The sequence below is a fragment of the Schistocerca serialis genome, chromosome 12 (assembly GCF_023864345.2).
Source record: "Schistocerca serialis cubense isolate TAMUIC-IGC-003099 chromosome 12, iqSchSeri2.2, whole genome shotgun sequence".
Lineage (NCBI taxonomy): Eukaryota > Metazoa > Arthropoda > Insecta > Orthoptera > Acrididae > Schistocerca > Schistocerca serialis.
Window position 1 is genome coordinate 18,599,771 of NC_064649.1, and position 19,263 is coordinate 18,619,033.

Here is a 19,263-nt window from a genome sequence, read left to right on the forward strand (position 1 = left end):
ATGGTAAACAACTTGCAATGCACTCACCACAACGTCTTGTAGCAATACTCTTCTCAGCGCTAATCTACATCTGTACAGTATCTACCTGCCACATAGGATAGTATCACATACAGAATGGCAAATGCGAAATATTACCCACGAAAACTACCAAGACATCTATGATGATGATGTTTGGTTTGTGGGGCGCTTAACTGCGCGGTCATCAGGGCCCGTACAAAGTCCTAGTTTTTACACAGTCCAATATTTTTACTCAATCCAGTCTAGCCACTGTGCGAATGATGATAATGACGATGATGATGATGAAATGATGAGAGCAACACAAACACCCAGTCCCCGGGCGGAGAAAATCACCAACTCTGCCGGGAATCGAACCCATGAGCCTGTGATCCAGAGGAGGCAACGCTTGCTACTAGACCACCTGCAGCGGACAAGATGTCTATGAAATTAACACTCACCGAGCAAAATCTCTGGACAGAAACAACATAGGCCTACTTTATGCTATTTTATGAAGAAACACTAGGCATCAACGTCAATTTTTCCTTCCCAAAGAAGCATTTTTCTCGCATAGGGAAGCTTCTAAGAATATGAGGTACTAGCAAGAGTATACGTCAGTCTCTCACATCGTACGTCATCATACGCGACACTTTAAACACTTCCAGCGACAAATCAAAACATCATGACCACCTTCTGTAGCGTACTGGTTCAGCCGGGCTCGGATTAGGCGAATTTAGTGAGCAAAACATTAACGTTAGTTGACCATCATGCTCCTCAAATCACTATATCACGATTCTAGCTTGGTGACACGGACATTGGTGTCAGAGTGGACACCGAGCATGTTCGGATGCAGGTGGTCCTCAATATTGTTACTAATGTTCACGTAGTGCACAGAATGGAAAAGAAAGTCGAGGTGCTGTGAGTTTGGTCTTCGAAAGGCATCAGAGGTTCTTGATAACCGAAGCAAGTCATAAAAAAAAAAAAGCACATCCAAGTGTTCGACATTGTGAGATGGTGCAAGATATTCGAAATTCTGAGAAAAACAGGAGTGATCTATAGGGAAAGACACGTAATTTATGTATGTACAAGACCGGGAGGGAACAATAAATGGCCAAGAACGAAGTGCTCGCTTTATAAACGATGTAAAAGAGGGTGGAGTGTTTCACTCCTAGTGTTCAATCTAAACAATGAAGAAAGGATGACGGATAGAAAGGAAAGGTTCAAGAGTTGGATTAAAATTTCCGTGTGAAAGGATATAAACGGTATATTAACTGATGACATTGCTATCCTCACGGAATGTGAGGAAGAGTTACAATATCTGTTGAATTGTATGAGTACAGAATATGGATTGAGAGTAAGTCGAAGGAAGACGAAAGCAGTGAACAGTAGCAGAAGTGGCATTGACAATAACTTAAAATGAAAATTAGTGACCTCGAACTAGAGGAAGTGAAGGAATTCTGCTACCTTGGAAGGAGAATAACCCGCGACAGATGGAGCAGAGAAAACACAGAAATTCGACTAGGACAGGCCAAGTAGGCATTTCTGGGCAAGACAAGTATCCAGTATCAAACATAGGCCTTAATTTGTAGAACAAATTTCTGAGGATGTACATCTGAAACACAGCATTGTATTGTAATGAATCGTGGACAGTGGTAAAACCTAAACAGTGGAGAGTCGAAGGGTTTCGTATGTGGTGCAATAGAAGGATACTGAGAATTACTTAGTCTGACGAGATAAGGAAAGGTGATATTCCCCACAGACTCGGTGAAGAAATGAGTGTACGAGGCAGACTGACAATAAGAAGGGATAGGGTACTAGGACATGTGTTAAGACATCAGGGAAGAGGTTCCATGGTACTAGAGAGAGCAGCAGGGGGTGAAAACTATAGAGGAAGACTGCAGTAGATTTTAGGCTTTACTTGTGTGGTGAGTTCCACTGCTCCCAAAACATAAGTCTATGCTGGGAGGACGTATACCGGTAAATTACGAAAAGACAATTTGAGTGAAACTTCTACACTACTTATATTAAAAATGAATAAATTCCTCCAGTTGTATTTAAGGTGCGATTTTATTTTGGCAACTAGCTTCAACGTTGTAACAACGTCATCTCCAGGCCCAACACTTGTTGACGTCAACTGCGTGCAGCTGATACTAGAAGTCAGTGGTGAGATACGGACGTACTCCGTGTGGAAGGTTGGTAGTAACTCACTGACATTAACAAGTGTTGGGCCTGAAGATGACGTTGTTACAACGTTGAAACTAACTGCCAAAATAAAATCTACACCTTAAATACAGCTGGAGGAATTTCTTCATTTTTAATATAAATTTATACCATCTTACGTCCCACTGTCCTCCATTTCAACTATGGATGTACGAAGATGTACACTATTTAGTGCAAACAGTTCCAAGCACACATACTGCGCTGATATTGTGTACCAAAAGCTCGTCCACCAGCACACCAAAAGGTGCGTATGGTCCCTTTGCCGATTGCGCCAAAAAGCACTGTTGCATAGAGATAATGTTGCATTTATTACACGTATAGGGGCTGTACCCTTACAAGGTTATCTTTTTTTGAAATATTTTCTAACAACAGGTTGCTATAGTATCGAATAAAGTAAAAGGCTAACTTCAGGGACAAGTTAAACAAGCAATTATGTTCCATAGAACAGCCTGGTGCCATGGTGCCATTTGAGACCGCTGTTTGGAAAGTCAGACATACGCATAATGCATTTGGATAAAGAAAATCTTGAAATTTACATATATACAGTGTCTTAATATAACATTCTAAACAATATTTACATACATGTGAAGGAAAAAAAATTAGTACAGCTCTAGGAGGTATATGAAATAGAGAAGAAGCAAAACGTGTTGGTAAGAATAGCAGTCTCTGGAAGACCCTCACCATAGGAAGGAAAGAGTCTGTAGAAAATCTGCTATGGTATCCTGTAACTGTTACATGGAGGTGGAAGGAACAGTAGAGGAGATAATAGCAAGCATAATTGTTGGGTAGAGATGGAAAGATTAGCACAGTAAGACAGAAGGCAGCATAAGAGCAGTTGAAGCACCAGTGACTTGAAAAATGTATGGTAGACTTACCCCACTCTCTTGTAGCAAAACCGCTGTCTCTCCCCAGCAGTTACGACGACCAGGCTGGTCAAGAGCAGCAAGACTGTCGCAGATCCCAGCTGCATTTTTCTGTGGTTCGAATTCCGCACGGATGAAACTTTGGTCCAACACGACTGCTCCCCCGTCCTAGACAGACCGGAATGCACTACACAGGACCACTAGAGCCTTCTACAATGACTTCCTCTGGCTCGAGTAGCGTAGAGCGAAGCTTGAGACGAAGTACCACAGGGTTTCGTTTTCGGTCCAGAGAAACTTATCTCTGGCGGAGTTTTGCAGTTAGAGGTACAGAGCTCCGGCTTCTGGGCTACGGCGGAGATCCTGTGCGAGGAACACCTGTTGTAGGACAAGGCAACAGAGCAGAGGCGCGTTCGCGACTGGTCTACAGTGGAGGACTCATCGCCTTGTTAATGGGGCGGCCGCCGGCCTGCTGACGTCAGTGGGGCGTCGCGAGGTGGGAGCAGACGGCGGGGGGCGGGGGAGGTGCACACCGTGTGGTTTCCCTCCCCCTCCCCTCCCCCCCCCTCAACCGACAGAGCACACCTCGCAGACGGTGGGTCGCCGGATACGGCGGGACGGTAGGGAGTCTTATCTGTGACGGCGGTGCGGTCGCAGACCGGGACGCGGATGCTGGGCGTCTGGCGCCGCCGGCGTCGCCCTTCCATTCCGGCTAGCGCCGGCTTCCAGGTAGAGGCGGCCGACCTTTGCGAAGCCGACGCCGTCGTGACGCACCGCGGCGCTGAGCTGGCCTCTGGAACTTCCTCCCGCGCCGCCAGCGTTATTCACCGCGCTTAAGTGATGCAAACGAGGCGTGGCGCGCCGCAACAGCGGACCGAGTTCTTTTATTTGGCTTCGGTTAATTGAAGCATACTGACAACACTACAGAAAACCATTCCTACATAAATACAGCGGAGAAACAGCAACCTCGCCAGAGATAACTTTTACTGAACCGAAAACGAAACTCTGTGGCATAAATACACTACTGGCCATTAAAATTGCTACACAAAGAATAAATGCAGATGATAAACGGGTATTCATTGGAGAAATACTAGAACTGACATGTGATTACATTTTCACGCAATTTGCGTGCATAGATCTTGAGAAATCAGTACCCAGAACAACCACTTCTGCCCGTAATAACGGCCTTGTTACGCCTGGGCATTGGGTCAAACAGGGCTTGGATGGCGTGTACAGGCACAGCTGCCCACGCAGCTTCAACACGATACCACAGTTCATCAAGAGTAGTGACTGGCGTATTGTGACGAGCCAGATGCTCGGCCACCATTGACCAGACGTTTTCAATTGGTGAGAGATCTCGAGAATGTGCTGGCCAGGGCAGCAGTCGAACACTTCTTTGTATCCAGAAAGGGCTGTACAGGACCTGCAACATGCGGCCGTGCATTATCCTGCTGAAATGTAGGGTTTCGCAGAGATCGACTGAAGGGTAGAGCCACGACGCGTAACGCATCTGAAATCTAACGTCCACTGTTCAAAGTGCCATCAATGCGAACAAGAGGTGACCGAGACGTGTAACCAATGGTACCCCATACAATCACGCCGGGTGATACGCCAGTATGGCGATGACGAATACACGCTTCCAATGTGCCATCAACGCGATGACGTCAACACTGATGCGACCATCATAATGCTGTAAATAGAACCTGGATTCATCCGACAAAATGACGTTTTGCCATTCGTGCACCCAGGTTCGTCGATGAGTACACCATCGCAGGCGCTCCTGTCTGTGATGCAGCGTCAAGGGTAACCGCAACCACGGTCTCCGAGCTGATAGTCCATGCTGCTGCAAACGTCGTCGAACTGTTCGTGCCGATGGTGATTGTCTTGCAAACGTCCCCATCTGTTGTCTCAGGGATCGAGACCTGGCTGCACGATCCGTTAGCCATGCAGATAAGATGCCTGTCATCTCGACTGCTAGTGATACGAGGCCGTTGGGATCCAGCACGGCGTTCCGTATTACCCTCCTGAACCCACCGATTCCATATTCTGCTAACAGTCATCGGATCTCGACCAACGCGAGCAGCAATGTAGCGATACGATAAACCGGAATCACGATAAGCTACAATCCGACCTTTATAAAAGTCGGAAACTTGATGGTACGCATTTCTCCTCCTTACACGAGGCATCAAAACAACGTTTCACCAGGCAACGCAACGCTGGTCAACTTCTGTTTGTGTATGAGAAATCGGTTGGAAACTTTCCTCATGTCAGCACGTTGTAGGTGTCGCCACCGGCGCCAACCTGGTGTGAATGCTCTGAAAAGCTAATAATTTGCATATCACAGCATCTTCTTCCTGTCGGTTAAATTTCGCGTCTGTAGCACGTCATCTTCGTGGTGTAGAAATTTTAATGGCCAGTAGTGTGTACAGTTGTAACAACAAAGGCACTCTACGCATCAGAAACAACCACAATCGGAGCCTAACTGCCGCGGGAGAAACAAAAATGCCTCTGAGCACTACGAGACTTAACATCTGAGGTCATCAGTCCCTTAGACTTGGAACTACTGAAACCTAACTAACCTAAGGACATCACACACGTCCATGCCCGAGGCACGATTCGAACCTGCGACCGTATCGGGAGAAACACTTTTTTAAAAAATATATAGGTTGACTCTTACACAGAAGATTACAACAACCAGTCACATTTTGCAATACTATTTACACTACTGGCCATTAAAATTGCCGCACCACGAAGATGACGTGCTACATACGCGAAATTTAACCGTCAGGAAGAAGATGCTATGATATGCATATGATTAGTTTTTCAGAGCATTCACACAAGGTTGGCGCCGGTGGCGACACCTACAACGTGCTCACATGGAGAAAGTTTCCAACCGATTACTCATACACAGACAGCAGTTGCCGGCGTTGCCTGGTGAAACATTGTTGTGTTGTCTCGTGTAAGGAGGAGAAATGCGTACCATCACGTTTCCGACTTTCATAAAGGTCGGATTGTAGCCTATCGCGATTGCGGTTTATCGTACCGCGACACTGCTGCTCGCGTTGGTCGAGATCCGATGACTGTTAGCAGAATATGGAACCGGTGGGTTCAGGAGGGTAATACGGATCGCCGTGCTGGATCTCAACGGCCTCGTGTCACTAGCAGTCGAGATGGCAGACATCTTATCCGCATGGCTGTAACGGATCGTGCAGCCACGTCTCGATCCCTGAATCAACAGATGGGGACGTTTCCAAGACAACAACCATCTGCACGAACAGTTCGACGACGTTAGCAGCAGCATGGGCTATCCGCTCGGAGACCACGGCAGCGGTTATACTTGACGCTGCATCACAAACAAGAGCGCCTGCTATGGTGTACTCAATGACGAACCTGGGTGGACGAATGGCAAAACGTCATTTTTTCGGACGAATCCAGGTTCTGTTTACAGCATCGTGATCGTCACATCCGTGTTTGGCGTCATCGCGGTGAACGCACATTGGAAGCGTGTATTCGTCATCGCCATACTGGCGTATCACCCGGCGTGATGGTATGGGGTGCCATTGGTTACACGTCTCGGTCACCTCTTGTTCGCATTGATGGCAACATTTCAGATGTGTTATGACCCGTGGCTCTACCCTTCATTCGATCCCTGCGAAACCCTACATTTTAGCAGGATAATGCACGATCACATGTTGCAGGTCCTGTACGGGCCTTTCTGGATACAGAAAATGTTCGACTGCTGCCCTGGCCAGCACATTCTCCAGATCTCTCTGGTCAATGGTGGCCAAGCATCTGGCTCGTCACAATACGCCAGTCACTACTCTTGATGAACTGTGGTATCGTCTTGAAGCTGCATGGGCAGCTGTACCTGTACACGCCATCCGAGCTCTGTTTGACTCAATGCCCAGGCGTATGAAGGACGTTATTACGGCCAGAGGCCGTTGTTCTGGGCACCGATATCTCAGGATCCATTCACCCAAACTGCATGAAAATGTAATCACATGTCAGTTCTAGTATAATATATTTGTCCAATGAATACCCGTTTATCACCTGCATTTCTTCTTGTGGCAGCAATTTTAATTGCCAGTAGTGTAGGTTGTCTTTTACACAGAAGATTGCAACAACCAGACACATTTTGCAATGCTATTTACTTATTTAAACAGCACCGTTACCGGTTTCGAACCGACAGGTTCATCTTCAAACGGCTAGTTCACGTTTCACATTCGATTTCGCCTTTTGTTTCCCCACCTGACGAAACTTCTTGGGGGTGGTGTTGCCCTACAAGCAAAACAAGAAGTGAGTCAACGTCTTTTTAACTGTAATTGTGCCTCAGAACGATTTTAAGTGATGTAAGGAATTTATTATTATTAAAGGGAAGATGTTACAGTTACTTATGATGAAGTACCCGCGCCATTGTGTTCCAGTGCAGGTTGCTTATCATTTTGCCGCAGCGGAAACTGTATAATGCACTCTTTGGTTTTTTTATGTATATATATTCTATATATTTTATATTCTAAGGACAAATTCATAGACCCTCATCTTCAAGGCTAAATCACAAAATTTTGACATTCACTGCAAATATGAAGAACATTCCATGGATAAAAATGAAATGAAATGATCGTATAGTATTGTTGGCCGGGAGGCCCCATTCGGGGGAGTACGGCCGTCGTATTGCAAGCCCTCTTTAGTTGACGCCACATCGGCGACTTGCGTGTCAACGATGATGGACACAAAACACCCTGCCCCCTGCCGGGAATCGAACCCGCGTCCCCTGCGGGGTAGGCGGTAACGCTACCGCTACGCTACGGAGGCAGTCATTCCATGGTTAGAAGAAGTCAAATGTGACTTGCAAATGTCACAGACAGGAACATCGGATGTACTAGACAGGAAACTTCACCGTCATAAGATAAATAGATTGGTCCCTAAAATATCAGGGACCAAATAGCCAGAAGAAAGGAAGAAAGCACATAGCGAAAGATTGAAAGCTATATGGACAATTATAGAAAGGCGATTCATAAATGTAATGCGTCGTCCGAAAGACCATTATACAGTTTCCGCTACTCCAAAATGATGAACAACCTGCACTCGAAAATAATGGTGCGGATTTTTCATCATAAGTAACCGAAACATCTTCCCTTTAATAATAATAATTTATTTACACCACTTAAGATCGTTGTGAGGAACAATTACAGTTAAAAAGACGTTGTCTCACATCTTGTTTTGGTTATAGCGCACCACCACCCCAAGGAAGTTTCGTCAGGTGGGAAACGAAAGTCGAAATCGCGTGTGAAACGTGGACTAGCCGTCTGAATGTGAACCTATTGGTTCGAAACCGGTATCGGCCGCGTTTGAATAATGAAATAGCATTGAAAAAAAGTGGCTGCTTGCTGTATTCTTCTGTGTAAGAGACAACCTGTATTTTGTACACAGCCACAGGCTCAAAATGTCAGTTTTTGACAAAACAGCATTTTTTTAAAAATTTATAAATCTGTTTTCCATTTATGAAGCATACTGACAACAGTACTCAAATCCATTTCTTCAGAAACACAGCAGGGAAACAGCGGAGGTGAATTTTACTGGAGCAAAAACGAACCATGTGGTACAAATACGCGGCAGTTATACCAAAAGCCGCGCGGTACTAGCCGAGCGGTCTAGGGCGCTGCAGTCATGGACTGCGGGTGGTCCCGGCGGAGGTTCGAGTCCTCCCTCGGGCATGGGTGTGTGTGTTTGTCTTTATGATAATTTAGGTTAAGTAGTGTGTAAGCTTAGGGACTGATGACCATAGCAGTTAAGTCCCATAAGATTTCACACACATTTGACATTTGAACATTTTTTTTGGGGTTATACCAAAAGCACCCCATGCAAAAGAAACGACCCCAATCGGCACCATAACTCTCACTCGAGAAATATTATGGTCTTTAAGTTTTTTTTTAAATCTTGCTTCGGTTTATTGAACCGTACCTACAGCACCGGTGAAATCCATTCCTTCAGATATAACTTTTGCTTTACGAAAAACGAAACCCTGTAGTATAAATACACAGTTGGAAGAAGGATTGATGACTGGGTTTAACGTCCCGTCGACATCGTGGTCATTGAGATGGGGCACGAGCTCAGATTGTGTGAAGGAGGGGGAAGGAAATCGACCGTGCCCTTTCAAAGGAACCATCCCAACATTTGCCTGGACCGATTCAGGGAATACCCGGGAAACGTAAATCTGGATGGCTGGACGCTCGTTTGAGCCGCCGTCCTCCCTAATGCGAGTCCAGTGTGCTAACCACTGAGCCGCCTCGCTTAGTTGTACTGTGGGGAGAATCCTACATTTAGGGGCCATAACTGTCGCGTGAGAAATATTGACTTTTTTAAAATTTAATTTGGTTTGGTTACTGAAGCATTCTGCCAACACTGCTGAATCAGCAAGATCAGAAAAAAAACAAAAAAAAAAAGCAGAGAAACAGCAGCCCCATCAGAGATAACTTTTGCTGGACTGAAAACGAAACCGTGTGGTATTAATATACAGTCGTGTTACCAAACTCGCCTTACACATCACTAACGACCACGATCTGCGGCATAACTGTAGGGCGAAAAATATTATACATTTTAAATTTTTTAAATTTGGCTTCAGTTTATTGAACGATGCCACCAACACTGCCGAAATCTATTCCTTCAGAAATACGGCACAGTCCTCTCAGAGATAACTTTTGCTGGACCGAAGAGAGAGATAGAGAGAGAGAGAGAGAGAGAGAGAGAGAGAGAGAGAGAGACAGACAGACAGACAGAGTTGTGTTACCAGAAGGATCTTATGAATCAGAAACGAGCACAACTGGAGCACCAGAGATCACAGGGCCAGAAGAAGTGGAAGTATTTTGGAGCAACTCACAGAGATGGTATACAGATGAAGAGACCAACCAAAGAATTATAGGAATGCACAGACAGACTCACAGACATGATCACAAAAGCCTGGCCAACATTTGATGGATACAAATAGAATGACAAATAAAAGACGCAGCTACAGGATTTTCGACGTGGTAAGCAGTTCAATAAAAAAATATTGGATTTAAAAAACAGAAGGAGGTCTGAAACAATAGCAAATGATAAATGAAAGAGAGAAATTCAGAAGAAAGATATGACAAGAAATTTAAAGTAAAAGAATGGAAGAAAATACGGGAACCATGAAAAGAACGAAGAAAACAGGGGGACTAAAACGTATATACAGGGTTTGCATCACTTCGGTTCCGATAGTTCCGGAACCTGTACAGAAAATTGGAATAGAGACCAACATAAACATCATATCTGCCCTTTTTATTGCTCATGAAAATCACACATTGTATTTCCATGTTGTACCACCACACAGCGAGACCTTCAGAGGTGGCGGTCCAGGTTGCTGTACACACTGATACCTTTAATACCCATAGCACGTCCTCTTGCATTGATGTATGCCTTTATTTGCCGTGGCATACTATCCACAAGTTAGTCAAGGCACAGTTTGTCCAGATTGTCTCACTCCTCAATGGCGATTCAGCGTAGATCCTTCAGAGTGGTTGGTGGGTCACATCGTCCATAAACATCCCTTTTCAATCTATACCAGGCGTGTTCAATAGGGTTCATGTCTGGAGAAGATGCTGGCTACTCTAGTCGAACGATGTCGTTATCCTGAAGGAAGTGATTCACAAGATGTGCGCGATGGGGGCGCGAATTGTCGTCCATGAAGACGAATGTCTTGCCAATGTGCTGCCGATATGGTTGCACTATCGGTCGGAGGATGGCATTCACGTATCGTACAGCCGTACAGCCTTCCATGACCACAAGCGGCGTACGTCGGCCCCACATAATGCCACCCAAAAACAGCAGGGAACCTCCACCTTGCTGCACTCGCTTGACAGTGTGTCTAAGGCATTCAGCCTGACCGGGTTGCCCCCAAACACGCTTCCGACGTTTGCCTGGTTGAAGGCATACGTGACTCATAGGTGAAGAGAACGTGATGCCAGTCCTGAACGGTCCATTTGGCATGTCATTGGATCCTTCTGTACCGCGCTGTACGGTGACGTGGTTGCGAAGCTGGACCTCGCCATGAACGACGGGAGAGAAGTTGCGCATCATGCAGCTTGTTGCGCACAGTTTGAGTCGTAACACGATGTCCTGTGACTGCACGAAAAGCATTATTCAACATGGTGGCGCTGCTGACAAGTTTCCTCTGAGCCATAATCCATAGGTAGCTGTCATCCACTGCAGTAGTAGCCCTTGGGCTGCCTGAGCCGAAGCATCTCATCGACAGTTCCTGTCTCTCTCTATCTCCTACATGTCTGAACAACATCGCTTTGGTCCACTCACAGACTCCTGGACACTTCCATCGTTGAGAGCTCTTCCTGGCACAAAGTAACAACTCGGACGCGATCGAACCGCGGTATTGACCGTCTAGGCATGGTTGAACTACAGACAACACGAGCCATATACTTCCTCCCTAGTGGAATGACTGGACCTGATCGGCTGTCGGACCCCCTCCGTCTAATAGGCGCTGCTCATGCATGATTGTTTACATCTTTGCGCTGGTTTACTGACATCACTGAACAGTCAATGTGACTGTGTCTGTGATACAATATCCACAGTCAACGTCTGTCTTCAGGAGTTCTGGGAACTGGGGTGATGCAAAACTTTTTTTAATGTGTTTATATAGTCAGGCGCATTTCATATGGTGTTTCGACTGTTTTCTGCAATTACGTTTTTGCGCTGTCTAGCCTGGAGTCGGCGCGAATGAGTACTGTTTATCACACCTTTCATGCGACGCCTAACGTCAACATACAGTGTAGGTTTGTTTCCTATTACAAGCAAAATGACTCTTAAAGCGGAATTTTGCGTGCTTATTCTATAGAGCTGTGCTAGGTTAGTCTAGTACGATATTCGTGTTATTGGTATTTATTAACAAGAACAGTAAAAGCAGTGCTCCAACATACACTGAGCAGCGCTGCTGCATTGCGCGGAGGAGTGGTGCTATGGAAATGGGAAGTGCTGTTGATTAGCAGTTTTCACAGAATGGACTGGTAATCAGGGGCTCCTGTCGTTAGCCAATAGATAGATCGTAACAATACTTCCAAAGCGCATTTTTTGTGCAAACATATACTTTTTAAATGGGACAATGCCTGTTGGCACTAACAAACTAAAAGTAGGGTAAATTAGAATGTCTGTGGTATTTATTGGAAAAGTGTGTTGCGAGTCGTATATGAGGTATCGTATTTTGCGAAGTTCCCAGAAGAACACATGTTTGTGCCATTCAACTTGCGTAGTTACTAGTACGATGTTACTGTGTTTGCTTACAATGTGCTTGTGCGTTTGTAGAGTGCTTTGGGACTCGGTAGTCAGTTAGTGTGCGACTGTTCAAGCAGAAAAAGCCGACATACTCATGGTACATGGACAGTGCAGGAAGAGTGCAGTTCGTTCTTATACGGTGTACGCGCAACATATCGCAATAGATGCGGCAGTTATGTCTCAACATCTGCAGGCAGTTTCGTCAAAGTGTTAGTGTAACACGTAGACAACGTAACAGAAGGAAACAAGTGGCGACAGATGAGGGGAAAATTAGGGTTCTCGCTGTTGTTGCAGTTGATCTGCACGCTAGCTCCCGCGCAATCGTACGAGGAAGCGGCATGAGTCAGGCAGGTGTCCTACGCGTAATTCGTCGATATAAGTTCTACATCTACATCCACATTTATACTCCGCAAGCCACTCAACGGTGTGTGGCGGAGGGGACTTTGCGTGCCACTGTCATTACCTCCCTTTCCTGTTCCAGTCGCGTATGGTTCGCGGGAAGAACGACTGCCGGAAAGCCTCCGTGCGCGCTCGAATCTCTCTAATTTTACATTCGTAATCTCCTCGGGAGGTATAAGTAGGGGAAAGCAATATATTCGATACCCCATCCAGAAACGCACCCTCTCGAAACCTGGACAGCAAGCTACACCGCGATGCAGAGCGCCTCTCTTGCAGAGTCTGCCACTTGAGTTTGCTAAACATCTCCGTGACGCTGTCACGCTTACCAAATAACCCTGTGACGAAACGCGCCGCTCTTCTTTGGATCTTCTCTATCTCCTCTGTCAACCCGACCTGGTACGGATCCCACACTGATGAGCAATACTCAAGTATAGGTCGAACGAGTGTTTTGTAAGCCACCTCCTTTGTTGATGGACTACATTTTTTAAGCACTCTCCCAATGAATCTCAACCTGGCACCCGCCTTACCAACAATTAATTTTATATGATCATTCCACTTCAAATCGTTCCGCACGCATACTCCCAGATATTTTACAGAAGCAACAGCTACCAGTGTTTGTTCCGCTATCATATAATCATACAATAAAGGATCCTTCTTTCTATGTATTCGCAATACATTACATTTGTCTATGTTAAGGGACAGTTGCCACTCCCTGCACCAAGTGCCTATACGTTGCAGATCTTCCTGCATTTCGCTACAATTTTCTAATGCTGCAACGTCTCTGTATACTACAGCATCATCCGCGAAATGCCGCATGGAACTTCCGACACTATCTACTAGGTCATTTATATATATTGTGAAAAGCAATGGTCCCATAACACTCCCCTGTGGCACGCCAGAGGTTACTTTAACGTCTGTAGACGTCTCTCCATTGAGAACAACATGCTGTGTTCCATCCCTATCACATCTCTCTCCATCAAGAGCTGCATGGAAACGATTATGAGACTCGTGATAACTTCTGTTCATGGGCATTAGGGCAGGATACTCCAGGTGTATCATGCATCTTATTTAGTGATGAACCCACATTTACCAATCGTGGCTAGGTACAACGCCGAAACATGCACTATTCGTGTGTTGACCATCCCCTTTGGCTTCGTCAGATGGAACATCAGCCTCCATGAAGTGTAAACGCATTGTGTGGGATAGGGTTCAAATGGTTGAAATGGCTCTGAGCACTATGGGACAACCATCTGTCATTAGTCCCGTAGATCTTAGAACTACTTAAACCTAACTAACCTAAGGACATCACATATATCCATGCCCCAGTCAGGATTCGAACCTGCGACCGTAGCGGTCGCGCGGTTCCAGACTGAAGCACCTAGAACCGCTGGGCCACACCGTGGGATAGGAAACCATTAGCTCACAGGCCCGTTTTTCCCAGGCAGAACATTGAAAGGGAACAGGCATTGCAGCCTCCTAACAGACCAATTCCACGGATGCTAGATGACTTTCCTCCGCAGACTAGGACGAACCTGTGGTACCAACATGTTGGCTGTCCAGCCCATAGTGCACGAAGTGCTACAGCATGTCTTCACGAATTGTTTCGAAATCGTTGAACTGGACGCAGAGGACCTGTAGAAGTTCTAGGGGACTGATGGCCACGGATATTAAGTCCCAGAGTGCTCAGAGCCATTTGAACCATTTTTTTAATTGGCTAACAATACGAGTCCCAGACAACTAGTACATTATGTGAAAAGTGCACATCAATATCACTGTTTATTTCCGCAATATTCGCGGTGCAAGTTTTAGGTGATTCACCGTGTACATGAGGTATGATCAAAAAATAACAGGAAGTTTTTTAATTTACATCCGACTTCTAATTTTTTTATCGTGTTTGCACACATTTTCCTGATGCACTTAATATTTGCATTTTCAGCTGTTTTGAATATTTAATTTATTTTGTTTTCGAGTGCTCGGCGAATTTTTACTTTCGAAAGACATGGATCAAAGAATTTGCAATAAAATGGAATAAAGTACAGCACGGGATTCGAAATGTTGACTGTGACCTTTGAGGAATCTACTACGAGGAAGACAAGAATTGACGAGTGGTATAAATGTTTCAAAGAGGGTCGAGAAGACGTTGAGGACAATGATCGCCCTGGACTCTCTACCACATCAATTACTGACGACAATGTGGAAGCAGTAAAGAAAACTGGTTCTGCAAAATCTCCACCACACAGGTTGCTGATGATGTCGGCAGAGCCTTTGACTCATGCCAAGCATTTTTTTTCGGATGTTTTGGGGATTAAATGTGTAGCAGTAGAGTTTGTTCCCAAATTATTTAATTTCTACCAAAGACGACGTCGCGTAAATATCGCTCAGTAATTGCTGAATAAAGTCGACAACGATGCATAAATTCTAAAGAAGGTTATACCAGGTGACAGAACGTGGGTATACGGGTATGACGTCGAAACCAAGACCCAACCATCCCAACGGAAACTGTCTGAAGAGGTAAGAACGAAAACAATTCGACAAGTTCGACCACATGACTGTTTTCTTCGATTGCAATGCTATAGTGCATCACGAGTGCCTGCCTTATGGTCGTACGGTCAATAAGGAATACTACCTGGAAGTTGTGCGCCGTTTGCTTGAAGCGGTCCGAAGAAAACGACCACAATTGTGGCAACAAAACTCGTGGAAATTTCATCACGATAATGCCTGTTCGTGATATATGGCAAGGGGAAAAAAAAAAAAAAAAAACACCGTTATGTTGCCTCAGCCACCGTATTCACAGGACATGGCCCGCTGTGACTTCTTTCTATTCTCGAGGCTGAAGAGATTCATGAAAGGACTACGTTTCGGTGCCTTTGATGGGACGAAAACAGAATCGCTGTAGGAGCTGAACACCATAACGAAAAGCGAGTTCCACAAGTGATTCTAAAGTGGGACAAGTATATTATATCTGAGGGGGTTTACTTAGATGGGGACGAACCTGCTGTTGATGAATAAATATGGATTCCTTAAAAGAAACAAAAATTTCCGGCACTCTTTGGTCACACCTCGTAAAGGGTGATTACGGTGAAGGGTCCAGTTTCAGAACACTGTAAAAAACGAACCACTCCTCAGAATGACGTCGAATTTGAATGTTATCGAAGAAGGGGAAAAAGTTTAAAGCAAGAAACAATTTTTCGAAAATTTTACCGCTGTAAACTGTTGAATGTGCAAAACAAAAGATCGTCCGAGACGCCCAACATGAGTCTGCGTGAAGGATCGCGCGCTGCTGGTAAAATGGTTCAAATGGCTGTGAGCACTATGGGGCTTAACTTCTGAGGTCATCAGTCCCCTACAACTTAGAACTACTTAAACCTAACCAACCTAAGGACATCACACACATCCATGCCCGAGGCAGGATTCGAGTCTACGACCGTAGCGGTCACGCGGTTCCAGACTGTAGCGCCTAGAACCGCTCGGCAACTCCGGCCCGCGCTTCTGGTAAAGAACTCCAATAGCTCTGCAAAAGTTCCAGACACTCAATGGTGTGAAAAAAGCAAATGGTCGGATGTCTGCTAAGGGGCTGTGGCAAGAAGATTACGAAATTTGAAAAGACAGGCTCTTCTGAAGTGCAGTGTGGCGGAGGGAGGAAAATAGCTCATGTGACGTCAGTAGATGATGTAGCCACGTCACTACAGGAGGGGTGGAGCGTTGGTGTGTAAACATGCAGTGCACGGCGAATATGCCTGTGACCACGGTGCATAAAATTCTACGAAACATCCTGCATTGCTATCCATACAAAATTTCCCATGTTCAGAAGTTGCTCTATGCTAACCTACTAATAAGACAAACGTTTGCTCTAGAATTTCTTGCTCACATGAAAGGAGACAACGAACGGCCACCGAACATTCTGTGGACTGATGAACCCCACTTTCATCTCCAAGGACACGTCAATGCGCAGAACTGCAGAATATGGACAACGGAAAACAGCTCGCAAATCAACAGAGTGGCTTTTAATGGTTGCTTTTTATTATTATTTATTATTTTTGGGTTTTGAAATTAGTATTTCATTTTATATTATTCTAGGTTTTAAAATGTTTGAACTCAAATGCAAGTCTGAATCAAATTAAAATCGTCTTTGACAAAAAGAGTCTTCAATTAAAGCAAGAAAATTGCGTACTTGAAAAATTATGTAAAAAAAAAATTATATACTGAAATTTGAACGCAATTTGCCAGATATTACCGCCATAATAATTAATGAATGATATTTTTCTAGCTAGGCTCCTCTACAGGGATTTTCTGTTAGCGAGTATAATTTTGGGACGTGATTTACGCCTAAAAGTTATCGGACTTCGTTTTGTAAAACGTGAAATTTTAAAAGCAGGTTCTATTCTGAAAGCAAACCAAACGTATTGCACCGATTGGCCGCGTTAATACGTGATCATTCACTAACAGACATCCCCCACACAAAGTAAGCCACTTTTAATGATCAAATCCATTTTTAAAAAAAGCTGAAAAGAAAGGTATGGTTAGTCGTAATAACAAATATAATGAAATTAAATAGTTATTATTAGGTAAAATGAGCGCAAATAAGAAAATCACTACATAACATAGACCAAGCAATATATTTTATGACCATATCAGACAATGGCTGGAAAGAAAGAGAAAGCACAAAAAGTTGCGAGTCCTTGTTCGCTTAAATTACATAGATAATCCAGTTACAGAGATATTACTTTCATTATAATCGTGGTGTCTGTTGTCAGCGATAAAATCGTCTCAGCGCTACTACGCGAAAACGCACAATCACGAAATCCGCTAACGCTTGGGGAGACATTACAGGCTTCATTCTGCAAAGCTTTGTGCTGCAGGTTGACACCTTCGTTTATCGTAGCGCCATATTTTTTTTTCGAGAAGATGAGTCGTTTTACGTGTACCGTTACTGGTAAACGCTATGAGACTCTTTTGCGCACCAACATCATTCCAACGCTTCAACAGCGTGGATGTGTGGGTGGGATCGTTTTCATGCAAGGTAGCGCTCCTCCACACATCCAACAGACAGTGAAACGGCTGCTGCAGAGACATTTTGGAAATGCTAGGATTATCAGCCGTGGTTTCCCTACAGCCTGGCCGTCCAGATCGACCGATCTCAATCCGTGTGACATCTGGATGAGGGGTTTATCTGAAAAATGCTTCGTTCAGTGGTCCAATTACGAAAGAAGCTGAACTGAAAGCAATCATTGCGCAACCCATTCTCAACGTCACCGCAGAGACACTCCAGTCTGTTGTGGAACACATTCTTTCTCGATTTCAACTTGTGCCAGAAAACTGAACATGTCTTACACCAGTCTGATGACAGCTGAAAACCGTTGTCATTTTGCTTTTTATGCGGTTTTTAGCCTCAGAACATTTAACAACCGATGTCATTTTGCACATAAGGAAACGGCGACTTATAACATTACTGGGTTAGCACCCGCTGCTTCCCTCGCTTGAACTGTATAGCCTGCAGAGATTTTTTAATTTTTATTTAATCGAATTTTTATATCGTTCACAAACTGCAACACCTAAACTTTTCACGCTAATTAAGGCCGTATAAGCACGGTCTTTGCCGAATGTACTTCTGACCGAAAAGCGATTCTGGTAGCTGAAGTCCAAAATTTTTGTTAATCATACCTTTTTCGTTCTTCTGGAGATATTTCCTTAGCAACTTTCATCCTCTAACAAGTATTTCTTTATATCTAACCGAGAAGTGAAATATCAACTTCTGTACATTTACTTTAAAATATTTTTTAATATAAGAAATAGTCCTAAAAAATTTTCATCGTCTATTGCATTCTTTTAGGGGTTGAATTTCCGGAAACATTGAAACACGTATCTTTTTGTTTATAATTGGGAAGTCCGATACCAGTTGTCACAGTTCTAGCCTTAAAAATCCTTTGGTACTTCTTTAGTAATTATTTATTTTCAAAAGCTTTCACCCACTATTTTACCCCCTTAGTGGTTGAGTTTCCAGAAATGCTGACACACGTATTTTTTGTTTTCTGACTGAGAAACCAAATACCAGTCCTCGTAGCTCTAGCTTCAAAATCCGTTAATAGCAATGCACTTTCCAACAGCCTTTCATCCGCTATTTGATAATCTTAGGAGTGGAATTTCGAAAAATCCGCTCCCAAACGATGCCTGCATTAAAAGATCCACACCCTCTCCAAACTTCAAGTTTCTATCCTTAGCAGTTTGAACTGGGCGATGATGAAGTCAGTGAATCAGTCTGACCCAAAGACTTAGCTTTAAAAATGCTTTCGAAACGAAATGATTTCATAAAACGTTTCACCTCCTATTTCACGCGTATGGGTTGAATTTCCAAAAGCAGTAAAACTGAGAAGCCAAAGGTAATATTTCATAGATTTAGCTTTAAAAATGCATTCATAATAAAATATTTTCGTAAAAAATTTCATTCCCTGCTTCACCCCCTTAAGGGTTCAATTTCCAAAAACACTGAAAC

General features: G+C 44.3%; 1 protein-coding gene across 1 annotated transcript in view; it reads right to left on the bottom strand.

The window, feature by feature from the left end:
• LOC126428236 (uncharacterized) overlaps nt 1-3,480 on the bottom strand; it is a 28,401-nt gene extending 24,921 nt beyond the window's left edge. Inside the window, exon 1 of the mRNA XM_050090151.1 lies at nt 3,090-3,480. Within this exon, the coding sequence (XP_049946108.1) occupies nt 3,090-3,184 (95 nt within the window). The 5' untranslated portion in view covers nt 3,185-3,480. The remainder of the gene's footprint in view (nt 1-3,089) is intronic.
• Nucleotides 3,481-19,263: the final 15,783 nt, after the last annotated feature.